The sequence below is a fragment of the Artemia franciscana genome, chromosome 9 (assembly GCF_032884065.1).
Source record: "Artemia franciscana chromosome 9, ASM3288406v1, whole genome shotgun sequence".
Lineage (NCBI taxonomy): Eukaryota > Metazoa > Arthropoda > Branchiopoda > Anostraca > Artemiidae > Artemia > Artemia franciscana.
The window spans coordinates 38,320,179-38,340,473 of NC_088871.1; the positions used below are offsets into that span (position 1 = coordinate 38,320,179).

The following is a 20,295-nucleotide window of genomic DNA, read 5'->3' on the forward strand; positions in this document are numbered from 1 at the left end:
TCTCACATAAACTAATAGCAATATGTATGATTTGAAGAGAAATTTTCTTAAGTCTTCTTTGAAAGCTTCTCAAAAAAAGAGAAAAAATCTAGGTTATATATGTTTTCAAAAGCTTTTAGTCCCAAGAAGAGTTAAATGACATCTGACTGTTTGGATTAGTTAAGTAGAAAAATCGCGAATTCGATTCATAACGAAAAAAACCTCCGTATGTAGTTATGATATTTTGTAATAGTAACGGACCCCAAATTAAAAAGAGAAACGCGGGTGAAAAATCATCAAAAATAAACCTAAAACACGTAGCAGCATACAACTAAAGTAGCTGTGACTTGACTTTGAAAGTGTACTCATAGATAACTTATATGAATGGGAACTGGCACTAGCGTCGACAAAAAAAAATGTCAACGCCATCTAGCGCTTGGCGACACTTGGTATTTTTATTAAGCATTTTAGCAAGAATAATTAGTTTAATGGTAAGAATTAGGGTATTAAGTATCTAATCTCAGTTCCAAACAAAAAAATGATTATAGAGCTTGAAAAAGTGCCAAGTGTCGCCACACACTAGATGGCGTTGATTTTTTGTGCCAACAATAGCACCGGTTTCCACACTTGTAAGTCACCCATACTCTTTGGGTGTAATGGTCTGTGGGAATCAACAGATTTTTTATCCTAGTTTCTAGAGACAGAAACCGTTAAATTTAAACTAATTAGTTGTGCTTATTATTGCCACGGTTCAATGTGGCAACATTGGCCAAAATGTAATGGCGCCCTAAAAACCGTCAATCTTTTGACGTTTGAAGATGTAAGATAAATCTTTGATTAAGCATAACTATTCAGTAGTTTATAAATTAACAAGAAATTTACTTAGAGCTATTGCAAGAAAGACAAACAAGAAGTAAATAGCATTTACTAGGCAATGTTCTTTTCCGTGATTCAGCCAATGGCCAGTACGTCCAGTTCGTATAATTCTTTGAAGTTGGTTTGTCTTGACCCAGATGATTTCATCTACTCGTTCATAGCCCCAGAGTTCTAAGCATTCACGACCAAGCTCCATTGCCCTAAATAGAAAAATGAATAAAGCAATATGGTAAAAAGCCCCAGAGTACTGGGGCAATACGGTCATAGCCCCAGAGTTCTAAGCATTCACGACAAAGCTCTATTGCCCTCAATAGAAAAATGAATAAGGCAAACTGGAAAAAAAACAAAACAAAAAAAACGTTCTTGCTTTGACAACAATATAAACCGACTACTTCCACCTAAGCAAAACCAATTTCTCAAAATATTAGAAAAATATGGCCTTAACTCCATGTTGTTGGGGTAACGATTCTTTTTTCAAATATGTTAATGATCTTCCTGTTTGTTTTAGTACATTCATCAAGGTGTCTCGACTATCACGCTCTTCTAGTCCAGAATTTGGCCAATGTCAAAGAATAGAAACTCGTACTTAATATATATATATATATATATATATATATATATATATATATATATATATATATATATATATATATATATATATATATATATATATATATATATATATATATATATATATATATATATATGTATATATATATATATATATATAAAAGAAATTATCGCTAGTAAAATCTCATTGTCATTAGCTTTAATTTTATATGCAAAACATCTAGTAGAGGATTTCTACGGCTTTAAACGAATAACAACAATAATGAAAATCATGATGTATATAATAATAAAAGAAAAACGCACGTTACTTTTACCTCTGACCTTGTCTACTTTGCTTGTGAGCACATAGTATGTGCCTGATTATCTTCTCTTATTTATCTAAAGGTCAGACACTATTTTAAATGACTATTTTCTTTTCCTTCTTAAAGTTATTCAGAATCAAAAGACATTATGTTAATAGTATTATTTTTTTGGAATACACTATTTAAAAACTGTAAGTTCAAAAACGACTCTTTACTTAGGTGTGACATACAATATGAGTACGTAGAATACTGAACATGAATCCAAAAAGGGATAACTCCCTAGAACTCTCCTCAAAGGTAAGAAATCCTTTTAAAGCCGCATTGATAGTCGTTTAAAGCCGGAAAAGCCATAGAAAGTCGTACAAATCATCTGAATTCTTTGATTTCTCAGACAAAAAGAATATTCAACTTTAAATTTTTTTTGGAGAGGAGGGGGGGGAGTTTGAGTATAAGGTACACTTGAAGAAAAATTATAATGAAATTTGGGAGAAATCCTAAATATCTGAACATATAAGGGAAAGATTTCCCAGGATATGCACTTTATTAGGAGAATTCCAATCAATTCCAACAAGACAGGTAATAAATACAAAATAAGTTACACATCATAGATATAAACGATGCACTGAATCTTGTTGCACAAAAAATATAGATAAATCAGGATAAGTGACACTTAATTAATAGAAAAGCAAAAACTGAAGAATCAAAAAAGCGTGAAATATAAAATAATAGAAAATATTAATAGTTCAAAAAAGTATCAAACGATAAATAAATTAAATGTAATAACAGAAAAAGAAGTTAAACAGAAAAAAAGACAAAGGTAAAATACCTCCCAGTGACCCAGAGGAAAATTAAACCTTCATCTTGTAAAGCTGGTACGTTTAATTGTCTCATTTCATCGTCTGACATTGTACCATAAGGCAGTTCCATATGAATATCCCAGGGAGGATCAGCCATTACAACAGCAAATTTTCCTTCAAAACATAAAGATATTTTTGAAAAGCAGCAATTAATATATATATATATATATATATATATATATATATATATATATATATATATATATATATATATATATATATATATACATATATATATATATATATATATATATATATATATATATATATATATATATATATATATATATAGTAGATCAGTCCTAGTTCCTAGTCGTACACAAGAAAAAAAAAGTTTTTTTTTTGTTTGGCAAGAGGTTATTAAGTTATTAAGAGGTAATAAGTTATTAGAAATAACTTATTTCTTCAAATAAATAGTTTAATAGTAAAAGAAGAATTCAAAAAAAGAAAAAAGTTTGTTTTAATAATTCGGCAATGATGATGCACTTAAATGAAGGTTTATCCTTAGATGATTACCCAGTATCGAGGAAAAACAGCCAAAATAAACACAAATCTGTAGAGCAAGTTGAGGCAGACCAAGTTCTAATGCCATTTCTGAATATCATCTCTATACAATATATTAAAATAAGCAAGCCTAAATGAGGGAAAAATAGTTTACCTAATACAGCCATATCCAAATATCTTAGATCACACTGGACCCACTGCGGTGGAAACAATGTAGTGGCTTCTTTATCATCAGATTTAAAGACTTCAGTTCTCATGATGCTACCATCTATTTTTGGAAGTGTTGACTTGTCCACTTCGTAATGAACATATCTGAAAGTTTTTGCAAGCTTGAAAACAAGATTGGAACATTACGAATCATCGATCCGATCGGAACATCGGTCCGATCGGAACGTATTCTGTGTATTTTCGATTTGTTTTCGCTTGAAAACAAGATTGGAACATTACGAATCATCGATCCGATCGGAACATCGGTCCGATCGGAACGTATTCTGTGTATTTTCGATTTGTTTTCGCTTGAAAACAAGATTGGAACATTACGAATCATCGATCCGATCGGAACATCGGTCCGATCGGAACGTATTCTGTGTATTTCCGATTTGTTTTCGCTTGAAAACAAGATTGGAACATTACGAATCATCGATCCGATCGGAACATCGGTCCGATCGGAACGTATTCTGTGTATTTTCGATTTGTTTTCGCTTGAAAACAAGATTGAAACATTACGAATCATCGATCCGATCGGAACATCGGTCCGATCGGAACGTATTCTGTGTATTTTCGATTTGTTTTCGCTTGAAAACAAGATTGGAACATTACGAATCATCGATCCGATCGGAACATCGGTCCGATCGGAACGTATTCTGTGTATTTTCGATTTGTTTTCGCTTGAAAACAAGATTGGAACATTACGAATCATCGATCCGATCGGAACATCGGTCCGATCGGAACGTATTCTGTGTATTTTCGATTATTGTTATACAGAATCCACCATCCCTGAGTTATTATGTTTCAGATTCCACCCAGAATAAACAGGGTGATATAGCCCGATCTCCCTTCACCCTGTCTTAAATTTGGGCTCACACGATTATGTTCGAGAGGAGGAGATGAGTGGGAGCAAGGGAGGGGAAGAAGACTACTAATCGAAATAGATTCCTGTACAGAAGTTAGATAGAACCTCCTCCTAAGATATAAAATTTCAATGGACAACCAAGTTTAAAAAGCTGATACACCCCCCCCCCCTCAACCTAACTTAAATGGTACAAGGAACTACTTTTGGGTCATGCACAGAGAATTTAGTTTAAATCAAGAATCATTTTCATATGCTAATAAATCTAAATTATGTCGTTCCTCAATGTTTCAATTATGTATTGTAAGATTTGAAAAGTTGGTACGAAACAGCTTAAAATGAGAAAACTTGACTACAGTAATGGTTGTTTCATATTTAATATGTCTTTTTAGTAAACTCGTGACAAATGTAGATATGAACAAAATTAACATATAAAATTTGGAATAATTTCAGATCAGAAAAAAACTGAAAAAATACAAATCCGTTATCCAAAAATGGATTAATTTGTCAATTAAAAGGAAGTGAATATAAAAATTGGTAACCTTGATGCAAAAATCCCTTCTAAATGAGTAAACTAAACTACTAAATTGTAAAGATTTGAAAAGTTGGTACGAAACAGCTTAAAATGGGGAAACTTTTACTGTAGCAACGGTTGTTTCATATTTAATATGTCTTTTTTTGTAAACTCGTGAGAAATGTAGATACGAACAAAATTAATATACAAAATTTGGAATAATTTCAGATCAGAAAAAAAAACTGAAAAAATGCTACTCAGTTATCCAAAAATGGATTAACTTGTCAATTAAAAAGAAAGTGAATGTAAAAGTTGGTAACCTTGTTGCAAAAATCCCTTTTAAATTAGCTATGGCAATAGTTCAGTTTATCCTCTAAACACAAAATACAAAATATATTTTTTTTTCAAATTGACATTATTTGGCATTATAAACAAACTGTTAATGAAAAATAGGCATAAAAAGATAATATTAACCAAAAAAATTAGCGCAGCCGGAAACCATATTGAGAATATAGCATTTCTTAATGCAACGGAGTAAGATTTTTATCACCATAAAGTTTAAATCAGAACAGGGGCAAACGCAACTCTTACCATAGATGGTCTGGTAAAGGGATTTTTGTACCATGATTAGTAATTTTAATATTTGCTCGAGTGCAGTTTGTCCCCTCTTCTGAATTGATCCCTATAACAACACAATTCTTGCTTCAATACATCCAGAAAATTTACACTTATTTAAATTCAATTTCCAGCAAACTATAGAATTTAAACTTTGTTCATTTTTCTTTTATTCGGAACTTGTAGAAGAAAATAGTATTTGTGTATACTAGATATGTCAGTACTGAAATCATCTACAGCAATATAACGTTTCAAAACCTTAGAAAATATCAGAAAAATAAATATATCTGTTTTCTTTTATCATAAAAAAGACCTTTTTAATTTTAGGCCTCTCAAGAAGCTCTTTTCTTAAAAAAAATGACAAGAAAAAGAACATTAAACAAATAAAATAGACTACAAACATAGGCGTTACAGTGTTGTCTATCTCTAGGTAAAAAAAAATGTAGGATTAACAAACAACTTTTGTTGGGCTGACTTTATAATTGCGAATTTTTATCCCAAATTTTTTTTTTAGGTTTTATTTTAGTTTAAGTTAAAAAGCTTCAATTTTCCTAATGATTTTGGATTTAAGCTTTTTGTTTGCCGAAGATATTATTTGCGTTCAAAAATATCTTTGAAGCGGTGGGATTCCCTTAGATATCTTCCTTGTTTACATCTATTTTACTTTTTTTTTAATAAAATATAAATACAATACTTTGAACAAGTGTCAATAGAACACAAGCATCAAAATTTGAGGGGAATTTCTTTTAGTTAAAAATGAATAAAAAAACTCAAGATATTTTGTCGCACATTTGATATCTATTTATACTCGACAAGATGTATACAAATATGGAATCGCAAAAATACGTAAATACAAATATGTAAAATGCCAATCTATTACAAAAAAAATATTTTTCAATTCTTACAGTTTCTCTTGTTTTTTGTTCATATTATAATTATAACTGTAAGGATCCATTAACAACTCATTACTTCTCCTCCAGGCCCTATGAAAATGGCAAGTTGTTCTTTTAATTTGGTACTGTAACTACTACTACTAACAATTCACTGCAGCACCAAGCGACCTCAGACCAACGCAGCTGTGCATATTCCTTCTCTACCTCAATCTACTCAAAGTTTCCCTCTTTCCCTCTTCCTATAAAGTTCTAATTTTCTTTAAATTCTTCCTTATATTTATTATTATTGTGGGGTGGATCTAAAAATGATCGAAGCCTAGAAATCAAAGGCTCATTACCTCCATCTCCTTAAAAAATTATAAATATTCGCTGGAGGTACCCAGACAGATTTTATTTCCCACCCTTGCCATATGCTTTGCTAGCTGTCAGACTCTTCCTTTCCCCAGCCATATTCTCCAGCTTGACATTGAAAATGTGGAGAAACATCAGTCTGTGTTTGCTCCAAGTTGGCCAATCTTTAATCAGATTTCTCCTAGTGCCAAGGATCATCCTGCAAATTTGGCTTAAAAGTGAATCAACCCTCCCTATTCTGATAAGGTACTTCGCGAAATTCCTCATTTCTGTTATCGCTTCAGCTACTATTTTTATCTTTGGCTCTTTTAGCCGTAGTGTATGTCTTGTCAGATTGGGACTACTTGTCCAACATGAGCAGCTTATCTCCTACTCCATTTCTCTCATATTCTTTATGGCAATCATGGATTGCCTCTCGAGTTTTATTACTGGGATCATGTTAGCCTTAGACATTTGTAGCTCCTCACATTTAACTATAATCGAGTTGCAGACATTAACGGGGCTTCTAATTTTCCCATTTAGAATCCATTGTTTATTTATCCAATGACCAATAATTTGTGGTCTCACAGAACTTTTTGAGGCTCCTTCCTCTAGAAATTTTCTATGAATTGAAGTTCTAGTCCTAGTAAATCGTACCTTATAATCTCCTCCCATTCCGTTCGGGGACGACCTACTTCTCGTTCAGCCCCAGACTGATGGTCAATAAGCACAATCTTTGACAATCCGTCATTCTTCATCTATATAATGTGTCCTAGCCACTTCAAGCTTTCTTAGAAAATGCAATATAGCAACAGAAAAGCTTTCTTAGAAAAAAGCGATAGAAAATGGGATCGAACCGCATTTTCCGTACAGCTTGCTCAAGAATCATTTAATAAGAATAGCTATCGTAGTTAAGGCTTGTGCCGCCACTAATTCACATTGCCTTTTATGACATACTAAGCACAAAATAGACTTATCACACTAGTAAAAAAACAAACAAAAACGAATAAAATAATTAGTTCTGCAGTGCACTCGTTTAAGCTTGTGCTTTTGGCGTGTGTTGTCGTCGTTGCGGTATTCGATGTTATGCACTTGTCGTCCCCAAACTGGGCTTGTGTGTTCAAGCAAAGGGCGTGCATAAAACGTCTAAACGAGCATTAATTGCTTTATAGGAAACCCGAATCAATGTGGTTAAAGATCGCAACAGGTAGTTGCCTTTCCTAACAAGATTCGTGACGTGTGGGCTAAATGAACAATGGCTTTTCAACGTCACATCAATCACAAATGCAGTTGAAATGGAATGGTACTAGGGGTAAGACAAGAAATTTCTCTTTTCAGAGGATCGAAGGGCCTCACTTTGGTCTTATTAACATTAATATGAAGTCATTTAGGCTGCACCGATGTTTGAATTTAGTTTTTACGTCACTGTCAAACTCGGTGATTACTAGATTCCTTTCAATGAGATTACACTTCAGCAAGAGTGATAGATCATCCACAAATGACATGATCGTCAGTGTTGTCACACAAAAGACAGTAAATGACAGCTAAAAACATGAGGGCAGCAAGTTTAGTGCCTTTTGGAGCGCCACACATATGTCAATATCCCCGGGGAAAAGTTCATAGACGCACTGACGCTGATGTCTCAGGAAGTCTACAATCAGCAGTAAAAGGACTTTTCCAGCGTCCACCCGTTTCAAATTCTGCAAAACTGTGATGTGGCGTACAGAATCGAACGTCTCACGATGGTCCACCAGAAGCAGATCACCTACAGTACCTTCTTTGTCTAGCCCTTCAGTAATTAGACGTTAGAGACACACTACACCCGTACTGGTAAAGGTCGAGACAAGGGCTTATTTGAGACAAAAGTTTTTCGATACATGAATGACTCGGTCACTTTGGTTAAACTGAGGGTTATTGATATGGGTCGGAGCTCATTGCATAATTTGGGGCATTTTACCTTAGGAATAACGCGCAAGTAATCTTTTTCCAGATTCGTGGTTTATCTAGAAATGGTTATCTAGATAATGGTTAGATAAATTTATCTAGGTAAATGGTTATCTTATCTCGTGGTTATCTAGATAAACCTACACAGGTTTATCTAGAAATGCTGCATATTTGATGAGCAGCTTGACAGGCGGCTGACCTTTTTTAGCTTCTCAAGCTCTATGAAAACCGCGCAATCGGATACTTGCACAATTTATTCGCTGGGAAAGCCGGTCAAGACATCTTAAATATCTTCCTCAGTGAATGACGGTTAAGTAGAACATATCACTGCGAAAAACAAATCTATTTCAGTTGAACACACTAAAGACCCATCACTAAACCCACACTCCAACACTAAATATTCATCCTAATTCTGTATTTTCATGGTATTATCCGTCGGTTATCCAGATAAACGTTTGATTTCAGAGTGCCACTTACAGAGGTTAGTAGTCACTTTATCACGAACATATGCTCTCTGTTTACTTTCACAATATGATTGCACACTTTTTACAGTTGCAACCTCTCCACTCGAGGGGAGATGACATCGGATCTTAATTATCGCTTTAATTTCTTGGTTTATCCAAGGCTTATCATTGTCACTTGTTATAATGGTTTGGACGTGCAATCTCTGTGATTTTCTGTAGAAGAATAGAGTTGAGAATCTCAGCTTAGGTCGTGGAAATCTCATCATAGTCAAAGGTTCCGATCAGGGTCCAAAGGAACAGACACTTTCTTTAGTCAAGGGTTGGCACGTTACTTTACTTGTCTTTGTTTTTGGAAAGTTGACTTTGGCCTCCGAGAGAATTATAAAGTGGTTTGAGGTTTGTAATGGGCCTAGTGAAAGAGAAAGGACTAAATATGGGCCACGATACGAATGCAGCAACTTAATTAATTTAAAGACTCGTGAATTTCTTTAAAAAGTCTTGTTTTGCTTGATGTAACGTTTTGTTCTACAATCTTCAGCCACTGACGACCCCAACAGTGGCCGTATTTTCTGAGCCCTTCGATTGGCTACAGATCAAACTTCACTATCGCAAGCCACGTCTTCTTTTGGCCTCCTGTTCCCTTCTTCTATACCGTCAGTGGTAGACACTTGAAGCATCTTTTGTTTATATGGTCATCTGGTCTGCGCACTGTGTGGCCAAACCATCTCAGTCTCCTCTTCTTGACAATATTGGAGACAAGTGGATTAATATATTTTGTTAATATAATATACCGTCGGGCCAAGACTAAAGGATGTGTCTCATATATATTCACAGTTTGCTGGAAACACCTATATTTGCCATAGTCATAGTCTTAGATATACAACAGAGAGGGATCATTATTGGTAGACGAAGAAAGTCAGAAAATGTTCACAAGCCTGTACACAGCTTTGTTGGGTATATGATTATCAAATAAATAGATCTGATACTAGTACTACTCCACCAGAAAAATAGTGGTGGCAAAATCCATTTTCCTGTAATTTTGAGAATTCCGACCCCTCTTTCAACATGAGACAAGAAACACAATTTTATGCACTAAATGCCACATGAAGTCAAAATATTCAGCTAAACTCTACGATCCGTATACATTTTGTCTTATTTAAGTCTTCGAAAATATTTTTTTGCGAAAAATCGTATTTTGACTCTCTTGTATAATTGCAAAAAATTTTAAGTTATGCCCTTTGGGTATAAAAACGACACTACTATCTTACTTGCATGTATCCATATGAAAGCACGTATTTAAAAACGAACAGTCTCCTAGTGATTCATCCGTGTGGGGCTGTAGAATTTTCTTAAAGTGAAGCTTCTTGCACGGCTCTTCAGTTCCACTAACAGCTACACACTCTTCCTTAGTCCCATGGGTACAAAACTCCTGCACTTGTGCGCCTAGGAAGAAACGATATAAAAAAAATTATATGTTTATCAAATAGAAACGGATAGTTACATTCATCCAAAAAGGCTACACGAAAGGATTCTGCCAAAACGTTTACACAAAAAGATTCAACCAAAAGGGCAGGACAAAAGGACTCAACCGAAAAAACTAAATAGAAGGATTAAGGCAAAAAAGGACTAATGAAAGGATTCAACCAAAAACGCTTTAGAAAAGATTCAGCGGAATAGGTTATATAAAAGGATTCAGCCAGAAAAGTTATACCAGCGGATTTAGCCGAAAAGGACATATAAAAGGATTCATGTAGCAAATAATATACATGTAGCATTAATTAAGCTTGACACTGACAATAGAATCTTATTTGTTGTTTATGCAAAAGGCGACCTGACCGTATTTCAAACATTAATACGCTAAAACGAGATAGTTGCAGGAAAATATATAGAGGAAAATGAAAAAGTTTGTGCTACCTTGGATGTGAAGGAAGATTTGTTTTGGTGAGGAAGAATTAGCGACAGTACTAAAAGGATTAAAATATAATAAGGCTCCAGGTGCTGATATTGTGGTGAATGATTTTCTTAAATATGGCGGCTCTGAGGTTAGAAACAAGTTACTGGAGATTATGAATATGATTTTTCAAAAAGGGGAACTACCTAGCAATTTTAGGAAAACCTTAATTAAACCACTGTATGAAAAAGGTGATAGGAGTGAGTGTGTTAATTATCAGGACATTAGTCTTGTCTCTATAGGTCGCAGATTAATTAGTAATATGATTTTTTTAGATTGAGAGATGCTGCAGGTAGAGTTTTAAGAGAAGAAAAGTGTGGTTTTAGAAAAGGTAGAGGATGTGTCGACCAAATTTTCACTCTTAGGTTGTTAATTGAGGAGTGCCTGGGTTACAAAACACCTTTGGTCCTCAGTTTTATAGATTATGAGCAAGAGTTTGATTCTGTTGATAGAAGAGCTTTAGCAAAAGTCTTATCTTTACATGGTATACCAGACAAATACATTAAAGTGATTAGTGCTATGTACGAGAATAAAACTGCTACGGTTAAGGTAGGAAATGAGGTTAGCAGTTGGATTGGTATTAAATCAGGAGCTAACGACGGTTACGTTCTGTCCCCCTTTATGTTGATTATTTTTCTGAATTTTTTCTTAAGAAGCACAGGAAAGGCAATGGGAGACCACGGAATCGAATGGGGAGGAAAAAATCTCCCGGATTTAGATTATGCTAATGATTTAAGCATCCTAGATGAAAGTGCGAGCAAAATAAAAGAACTTTTAGGGGTTTTACGAATTCAAGGTGCTAGGATAGGCTTAAAAATAAATGTTAAGAAGACCGAGTCACTAAGGCTAGGAATAAGTGAAGATGAAAAGGTGAGGTTTGGTCAACCAAGAATAGAATATTCGAAGCTACAGTGACCAAATATTGCTCTGAAGCATGGGCGTTCCAAAAAGCGGATGAAGATTTGCTACATGTTTTCCAGAGAGACTGCTATGGATTTCTCTGGTTATCCGGCTGACTGACCGTATTTCAAACAGTAGGCTGTACGAAAACTGTTCTTCAATCCCACTTTTTGGGGCTATAATGAGAGAAAGGTTGAGATTGATAGGGGACGTTCTGCGGATAAGGCATGACAAAATGCCAAAGATTGTCGCTTTTGGACAACCGTCTAGGGCGAAACAGAAAGCAGGTCGTCCGCGGCTGGGGTGGGAGGATGTTACGGAGAAAGAATTAAAGGAAATAGGAGCTTCCTGGGAGGGTGTAAAAAAGGAGACTTTTAATACATTGGGATGGAGGAGGAGAGTGCGTAGCTGTGTTGGCCTCAGACGGCTTGGTGCTGGGGTGAGTTGTTAGTAGTAGTTGTAATAAGCCTAAAACCTCCAGGATGAAAAACATTTTTTTAGGATGCTTTAGCCCCTCTTTCTATTTTTGTCCTTTCTTTGAAGAATAGGGTCTTCGACCAATCAGACCAAAGCAACTTTTTCAAATAACTTTGTCATATAATCCCCCAATTCCCCTTACCCGTGGGTTTTCATTTATATTAATTTACATGTAAATGTAAATTATCGAGATAGTACCAGCACATCTACCAAGACTGGCCCAGAGGAGTTCTATAAGCAAAGCTGAAAAGGATTATAAATCCTGAATTTGATTATTTAAGTTCGATCAATGTCGGTCCTCCTTTGGGGTAATTTCTTTCTTTTCTACATAAAATTTTTCGAATAACCGTTGAATAGTTATTATCATATTATTATTCATACCACACTTTTTGTACAGCCTACTGTTTGAAATACGGTCAATCAGCCGCGTACTCAGAACAATCCGTAGGCAGTTTCTGTGGAAAACATCAAGCAAATCTTCATCCGCTTTTCGGAGCTCCCATCCTTCAGAGCCATATATGACCACTGTCATCACTGTAGTTTCCAATATTCTAATCTTAGTTTGCAGACTTATCATCCTATTCTTCCAAACTTTTTTAACTGTGAAAAAAAACCCTGAGCCTTGGCTATTCTACTTTTAACATCTTCACTGCTCAAACCGTGCTTACTAGTAATACTACCAAGATAATTGAAGCTGTCCACCTCATCAATCTTTTCTTTGCCTTGACTTTATTAAATAAGAAACGGTATACATAAATTTTATACAAAGGAGACAGGGAGACGTCTCGTTTTGTCTCCTTTAACAATAGAGAGAGAAAAGAAGAAGGAATTACACCTCAATAACTCACACGGAGTACATAGAGAGATAGATAGATATATATATATATATATATATATATATATATATATATATATATATATATATATATATATATATATATATATATATATATATATATATATATATATATATATATATATATATATATATATATATATATATATATAGAGAGAGAGAGAGAGAGAGAGAAAGAGAGAGAGAGAGAAATCGACTCATGGATAAACAGATGGAACTTATAAACTAATTTATAAATAAATCGCTTTACACTTAGTCCCCGCTACTATAGGCAAAAAGAACTATCTCTTTCAATTCCTTTTTATATGTATAGTGATTTATATGTATTTAATAACTCACTTATTAAATCAAATAGTTTATATTTATTGGCAATCTCTGGAGGTTGATATCTTAAACTTAGTCTTGATTTCTCATTTTTAACAAAAGGAAAAAGAAACTTCCATGCTCTTGATAAATGGCTATGTTTATTTTCAACCAAGATTTTCATATTATTGAAAAAATTATCCCTACATTGGATTTCTAAAAACCATATGCCTATATTAAGGTGAAAAATTTGTTGTAAATGAAGAATATCAAGAAATAAAAAAGATGTTTTAGTTTCAGATAATTCTTTTGTCTTCCTTGGGTGTGTTAAAAAAAAGATCCAGGATTCTTATTGCCTTATTTTGGGCAATTTGGAGTCTTCGTAAATGTGAATGGAATGTCAACATTCAAACGGTCGGGTAATATTGAAAATAGCATTCAACTAATGAAAAATATAATTTTTCCATTATTGGGTAAGGAAACAGGAACTTTACTCTATGCAAACAACCGAGATTCCTGGACACTGTTGCCTCGAGTTTATTAATATGTGGTTTAAAAGAAAGAGTTGAGTCAACGTAGATACCTAAATATCTAAATACATCCACTCTTTTTATGGAGGAAGTTCCAATAGTTTTAAATGACACACGATACCAAACGTCACCTTTTCATCTTCACTTATTCCTAGCCTTAGTGACATAGTCTTCTTAACATTTATTTTCAAAACTATCCTAGCACCCTGAACACGCAAAACCTCTAAAAATTCATTCATTTTGCTCAAACTTTCACCTAGGATGCTTAAATCGTCAGCATAATCTAAGTCCAGGAGACCATTTCCTCTCCATTTAATTTCGTTGTCTCCAATTGCCTTTCCTGCATTTCTTAAGACAAAATCCATCAAAATGATCGATATAAAGGGGGATAGAACTTATTTCTGCTTAACCCCTGATTCAATACGAAACCAGCTGATAACCTCATTTCCTACCTCAGCCGCAGCAGCATTATTCTCGTACATAGCAATAGTCACTTTAATTTATTTGTCTGGTATACCATACAACGATAAAAACTTTACTAAAGCTCTTCTACCAACAGAAACCGTTTCTTCTTTTCTTTCTACAAATTATCGACTAACCGTTGAACGGTTATTATATATCCTGAATTTATAATTTAAGTTTCATCGATGGCTGTCCTCTATTTTGGGTGATTTCCTTCTTTTCTACATAAAATTTATCGAATAACCGTTGAATGGTTATTACACATCCTGAATTTAATTATTTAAGTTTTATCTATGTCCTACCTCATTTTGGGGTAATTTCCTTTTTTTCTTTATACAATTTATCGAATGCCCTTAATTAGATGATTATTTAACTTTAATTGATGTTGGATCTGATTTTGGAGTAATTTTCTTCTTTTCTTTATATAAATTATCAAGTAACTGTTGAACAGTTATTATATATCCTGAATTTGAGTATTTAAGTTTCATCGATGACTGTCCTCATTTTGGGGTGATTTTCTTCATTTCTATCCAATAGCCGTTGAATCGTAATAACATATCCTGGAGTTAGTTACTTAAGTTTTATCCATGTCTTGACTCATTTTGGGGTGATCTTTTGGGGGTAATTTTCTTCTTTTCTTTATACAAATTAAATTAAATTTTATTATTAAATTAAGCTTGATTATTTAAGTTTCATCGATGTCGGTCCTCAATTAGGGTAATTCCCTTCTTTTTTTCATACAATTCATTGAATAACTGTTGAACGGTTACCATATATCCTTATATCCTAAGTTTGATTAATTAAGTCCCAGCGATGTCAGTCCTCTTTTCAGGGTAATTTCCTATTTTTCATAAAATTTTTTGAATAACCATTGAACGGTTATCATATATCCTTATATCCTGAGTTTGATTAATTAAGTCTCATCGATCCCCTTTTCGCGGAAATTTCCCTCTTTTTTACACAATTTATCGAAAGATCGTTATATATCCAGAACTGGATTATTTAAATTTCATCGAAGTCGGTCCTCTCTTTTGGTGTAATTTCCTTCTTTTCTTTATACAACTTATCCAGTTATCGTTGAACGGTTATTATGTGTACTGGATTTGATTATTTAGGTTTCATCGACACTGGACCTCGTTTAAGGGCAATTAACCTCTTTTCTTTATATTATATAAAGCAGCCATGAAAGGTAACGATAAACTTAACAATTTTTATATGCTTTGACTCCAAAGAAGGGTCAGAATCTTTTAATATATTAGTTTAGAAATTGATTTCTTTCAAGTTTGGGTTAACATAGAGAAAAAGACACTTCTTACTAACTGTTCTTTTCCACGAGTGGCTTGAATACTGGTTCCATGCTTTCTCATTCATTTTCTAGAAAGCATGGATTTCGCTTTTAAACGCGGAGGTATCTTCTTTCTGTAGGATTGCATGGATTCGTCAAGGTTCACTTTGTATGTGCTAGTATCACATGTTGTATGTGTGAAGCCAATTACACAATGAGCTAGCCAATTACACAAGGCAGAATTAAGATTTCGAGATGAAATATTTAAAAGAATGCATAGACTATTCTATGGTATGGAATCACTCAAAAGTTTTACCAATCATTTTTTTAGAGTACCCATTCCCAACTGAAATAGCTTTAATGAAAAACTAGGAATAGTAGACGCTGCTTTTAAATAGAAAATTCAGAAAATTTTAAACAACAGGAAAGAACAACAAATAAGAATACCTCCTTGAGATCTGAACCTCTCTGTGAGAGATTTTTCTTTGGCAGTGGGCTTGCTGAGCAGCTCAAGAATTTCTTCCCCCATTTTCTTGATCTCTCTTTCCCTAGTTGATGCCATCGATAAAAGACTCTACAATAATAATAATAATATATTTTTGATTTCAAAACACTAAAACTAAAGGGCAACTTCAAAAAATTAACATGAATACATTAAATCCAATGGACATTGTCCGTCATGCGTCAACCCTAAGTCAATCCAATCTTTCATCCCTTAGTTCTATGACTATCTACCTTATTTGCCTCTCACTCCACGGACTACCCGACTTGGCTTTTTCTACAATTAGTCGTGGCTTTATGTCTGCAACCGCTTGATTTTAATCCAAGATCAATTCAAATATTATATATATATATATATATTACACACACACACACACACATATATATATATATATATATATATATATATATATATATATATATATATATATATATATATATATATATATATATATATATATATATATATCATGAAAAGAGAAATCAGCAATGCAACAGCACAAACACATAAAAAAAAAAAAAAAAAAGAGAGAAGGAGAAAAGGAAGACTGTTTTCCTAAATTAGTGATTAATATAGACCAGCACTTGAATGAGGCCTTAACCCTACTCAGCCATACAATCACATAGGTCAAACAGCATAGCCAAACACAATCAACCATAAAGAATAATCCATGGACAGGCAGTCATGTCGTCAATAAGTATAAGTCGTCATTTACCAAACAATAGAAAAAATAATAAAGACAAATAATTCAGAGGCAACAACCCAACACAAGGGCTCATCAGGAGAATACACTGGCCTTTAGGGTTTCGCCACTTTAAATTCTCTACCCAGCCAAGTGTTGTGGCTACCAAAGAATATCCATGGCATCCCCGTGTCAGGTATCACCCCCAAAATACATGCCTATGAAAAAAAAAACCAGCAAATGTAAAACAACCAAGTAACACCAAAACAAGCTTATCCTGTTAATATATCCCTCTTTTTAGCAACAATAGGTAAACTAAATATGATAAAATTTACCAAATCACAAGTATTAACACATTGCAAAAAAAAAAAAAAAAAAAAAAAAAAAAAAAAAAAAAAAAAAAAATGAACTAAACAATTATGAATTCATCTTTACCATGTGGCTATTTTTTTTTTAAATCTGCTCTATTAGAAACACAATTCAAAATAAATGGCACTGCATCATCATGGGACTACAGCCAGTAGAAAGAAAGGACAAAACTTAAGCGGTGCGGATATTTCGCCTGTATGAAACAAGGCGTCTTCATCGCTAAGAAAACAGAGATAAAACTAAAATAACCTAACATCAAATAAAATCCAAAACCAATAAATAAAACAACAAGTATATATACAATTGTCTCTCCTGTGACTGATAAACAGGCGCTCAGGCACAGTAGCAAATTTAACAGAATTTAACGTACTTTTTCCAGAACAAAATTTATAGCCAGCGTATTTAAGTGGTGGCCTAAATGTATCTATGCATAAATTTACGGCCCATTATAAACGCAAAATTACAACATTGATGGAGTAAGAAATATAAAAAAAGATATAAGTACAATCAATCTTAGATAAAAATTAATGAAAATGAAAATCCAATCAATAGAGAATAGTTTCAAAAGCGTTTTCGCAAGTGAACTAGTTCCGGTACTTAACTAAATTTTTGAGCGTAAAAAAAAAAAGATGGAATTGAGTCATTTACATTATCAATGAAGTCATCTACAGGCCTAAATTAAACCTATTTTGTTGTGTAAGCAGTTAAAAATCAGGTGTTACATTTTTATTAATGGTCAATTTCCTCTTCAGTTGCTTTCATGTACCTTATGACCAATGACCGTAATTTTTACCGAAAGCTGTTCTTGCTATGTCAAGATATCGATAACAATAATCGTCATTTCTGCAATTTTGAGCTGGATATGTTCTGTGAATCCTGAATAACAAAGAGAGGAAATGATGGTTTCAGTTTTTTTTTACATTTTCCTTTGTTATTTGAAACAAAAGGTTTTTTACTTTGTTGAAATAAAAAAATGTAATGCGAAAGCAGATGTATTTCTGTCGACTCGACCCTTGTTGTTCGGGAAATGTTGGCTCTGAATTTTTCATATTTTGATATTTAAAGAGTAAATAATTATGAATATTTTTTCTTGCTACAAATTATAAAACCTACTATAGAGATTCTAATTTTGGACGAACTGAAGGTTTTGATAAGTATAATCATCACAGTATGTCTCACTGCTCCAGAGAAAATCAGCTTAAAATAGATAAGAATATCAGTTAGTTTTCATTTTATTCATCCACTGCTTCCTGATTGGTTGTTCTTTTTCGTTGGTTAATGTAAACACTGACAGATGAGTCGGGTATTATTGTCACTGCAAGTTTCCAAGCAGTGGCGTCAATAGAATTCATCAGACCTATTTAAAAAACTGAGCGCAAATAAAATTTGGAATTTGCCTTAAAAGCCTGTTGGAACAGAATTTTTCTTCTGATACTGAGCCACAGATGAGCCGACAACAACTGTACCCCTCCCTCTGAAATCATGAATTTTCTTGCATTTCTCTGGGAACTTATAGTTAAAGTATCAAATACAGTGCGTGTCTTATTACTTGCATCTCTCCCAAAATTTTGGTTTATTATTGCCCTTCCCCCACAACAAAAAAAAACTTTATATGGTGATGAAGTGAGCATTTTAATGAATAAACTCTGCTTGTTGCACGCCGACCAGGTTTATAATTGTCCCCCCCCCCCTAACAAAAATCTGTGTATATTTAAGAAGTGAAGATTTTAATGAAAGTATAAATTCCACTTCTTTAAGATTCTTTTGTACTAAAAATTGATTTACTGAAAATATTGCAGGATAAATTTTGCCCCTCCCCCTCCCAATGATTTAAAAAACCTTTTTTAATTTTTTTTTTTATTGGAAAATAACCAATTTTTGCCATTTTCATTGAATATAAAAACAAAATTGACCCCCACTAGATTTTGAAAATAAATTTTGCTCCCCTCCTCCCTTCAACTCAATTAAAATGTAAGAAACTGAAATGATTTACTGAAAGCATCTTGGAATATAACAAATATAGCAGGATGGTATCTGCAACCTTAAACATAGTTTCTTAGGAAATAACGTAAGCAAGTTCAAAGCTCAAGGTGTCTACATCTGAATTGGATATTATTGGACATTATATGAACGTTATTACTTCAGTAAGTTTTGTGTGAAGAGTTTCAAAATTTCTCAATAGGGATTGTAGTGAGGTGTAATCCTTACATATTTTTGTTAACCTGCATATTAAATTGCTTTGTTATTGCCCTCGGGACAGGTTTTGAAATGTCTTAAAAGATAGTTTGGAACAGGATCTTGAACTTCATGAGAAGAGCAATAAAGGCAGGAAATCGGAGTGAGCAGGAAATTATTAAAAGACAACCGAATTTTTCAAAAAAAGATTACATCAGTGGTGCGAAAACGATCCTATGGGAAGCAATTAGAATTAATACAAAAATGTCTATTAAAGTAAACCCACACGACAACGTGATTGAAATGACGCAAAAAAAATATTAATCTTCCGACGTTTGTCATTGTCGAACCTGCTGAGGTCCCCTGTGTTTTTGGCGAAGTGTCCGCCGTTCTTACTAGACAAATGGTCCAGCTCTAAAATAAGTTAGATGCCTTTATGAATCCTGAAAATTCGGATATGCCCTCCCTGGCCTGGTCCCTGCCCCCCCCCATAGATGAGCATGAAAAGCCATCGCATGCAGTTATATTGAAAAATTCTCCTCGTGACCTAGAAAAGCCCGGTCTCAGCACGTTTCTGAAAAAATTTCTGTTTTGACCCAGTTGCTCAAGGAATAAGATATTATTTGCCTCCAAGAACATTTTTTATCAGCAGAAAAAAGGGAATTGCTCAAAATCTCGTCGGATTCCGCTGTGTTTTTCTCTCTGGCAAAAATAACGGCAGCGTGTGAACGCCCCTCCGACGGTCTCGCTATTTTGACTTGCTTACCCTGCGAGGTGATCATATTCTTCCAGTGTCATGTCTGAACACGTCCATAATGAATGTTTACCTACCAACAAGCTATCGTGACGAGAAATCTGACACGAAGTTTATGGGGGATTGCAAGAA

General features: G+C 33.9%; 1 protein-coding gene across 1 annotated transcript in view; it reads right to left on the reverse strand.

Annotated features, from left to right (window-relative positions):
• LOC136031384 (N6-adenosine-methyltransferase catalytic subunit-like) overlaps positions 1-20,295 on the reverse strand; it is a 56,110-nt gene that overhangs the window by 14,738 nt on the left and 21,077 nt on the right. The window contains exons 5-9 of the mRNA XM_065710906.1: positions 16,129-16,255; positions 10,186-10,360; positions 3,243-3,400; positions 2,554-2,698; positions 908-1,055 (exon numbers count right to left, since the gene is read on the reverse strand). Of these exons, the coding sequence (XP_065566978.1) occupies positions 908-1,055; positions 2,554-2,698; positions 3,243-3,400; positions 10,186-10,360; positions 16,129-16,255 (753 nt within the window). The remainder of the gene's footprint in view (positions 1-907; positions 1,056-2,553; positions 2,699-3,242; positions 3,401-10,185; positions 10,361-16,128; positions 16,256-20,295) is intronic.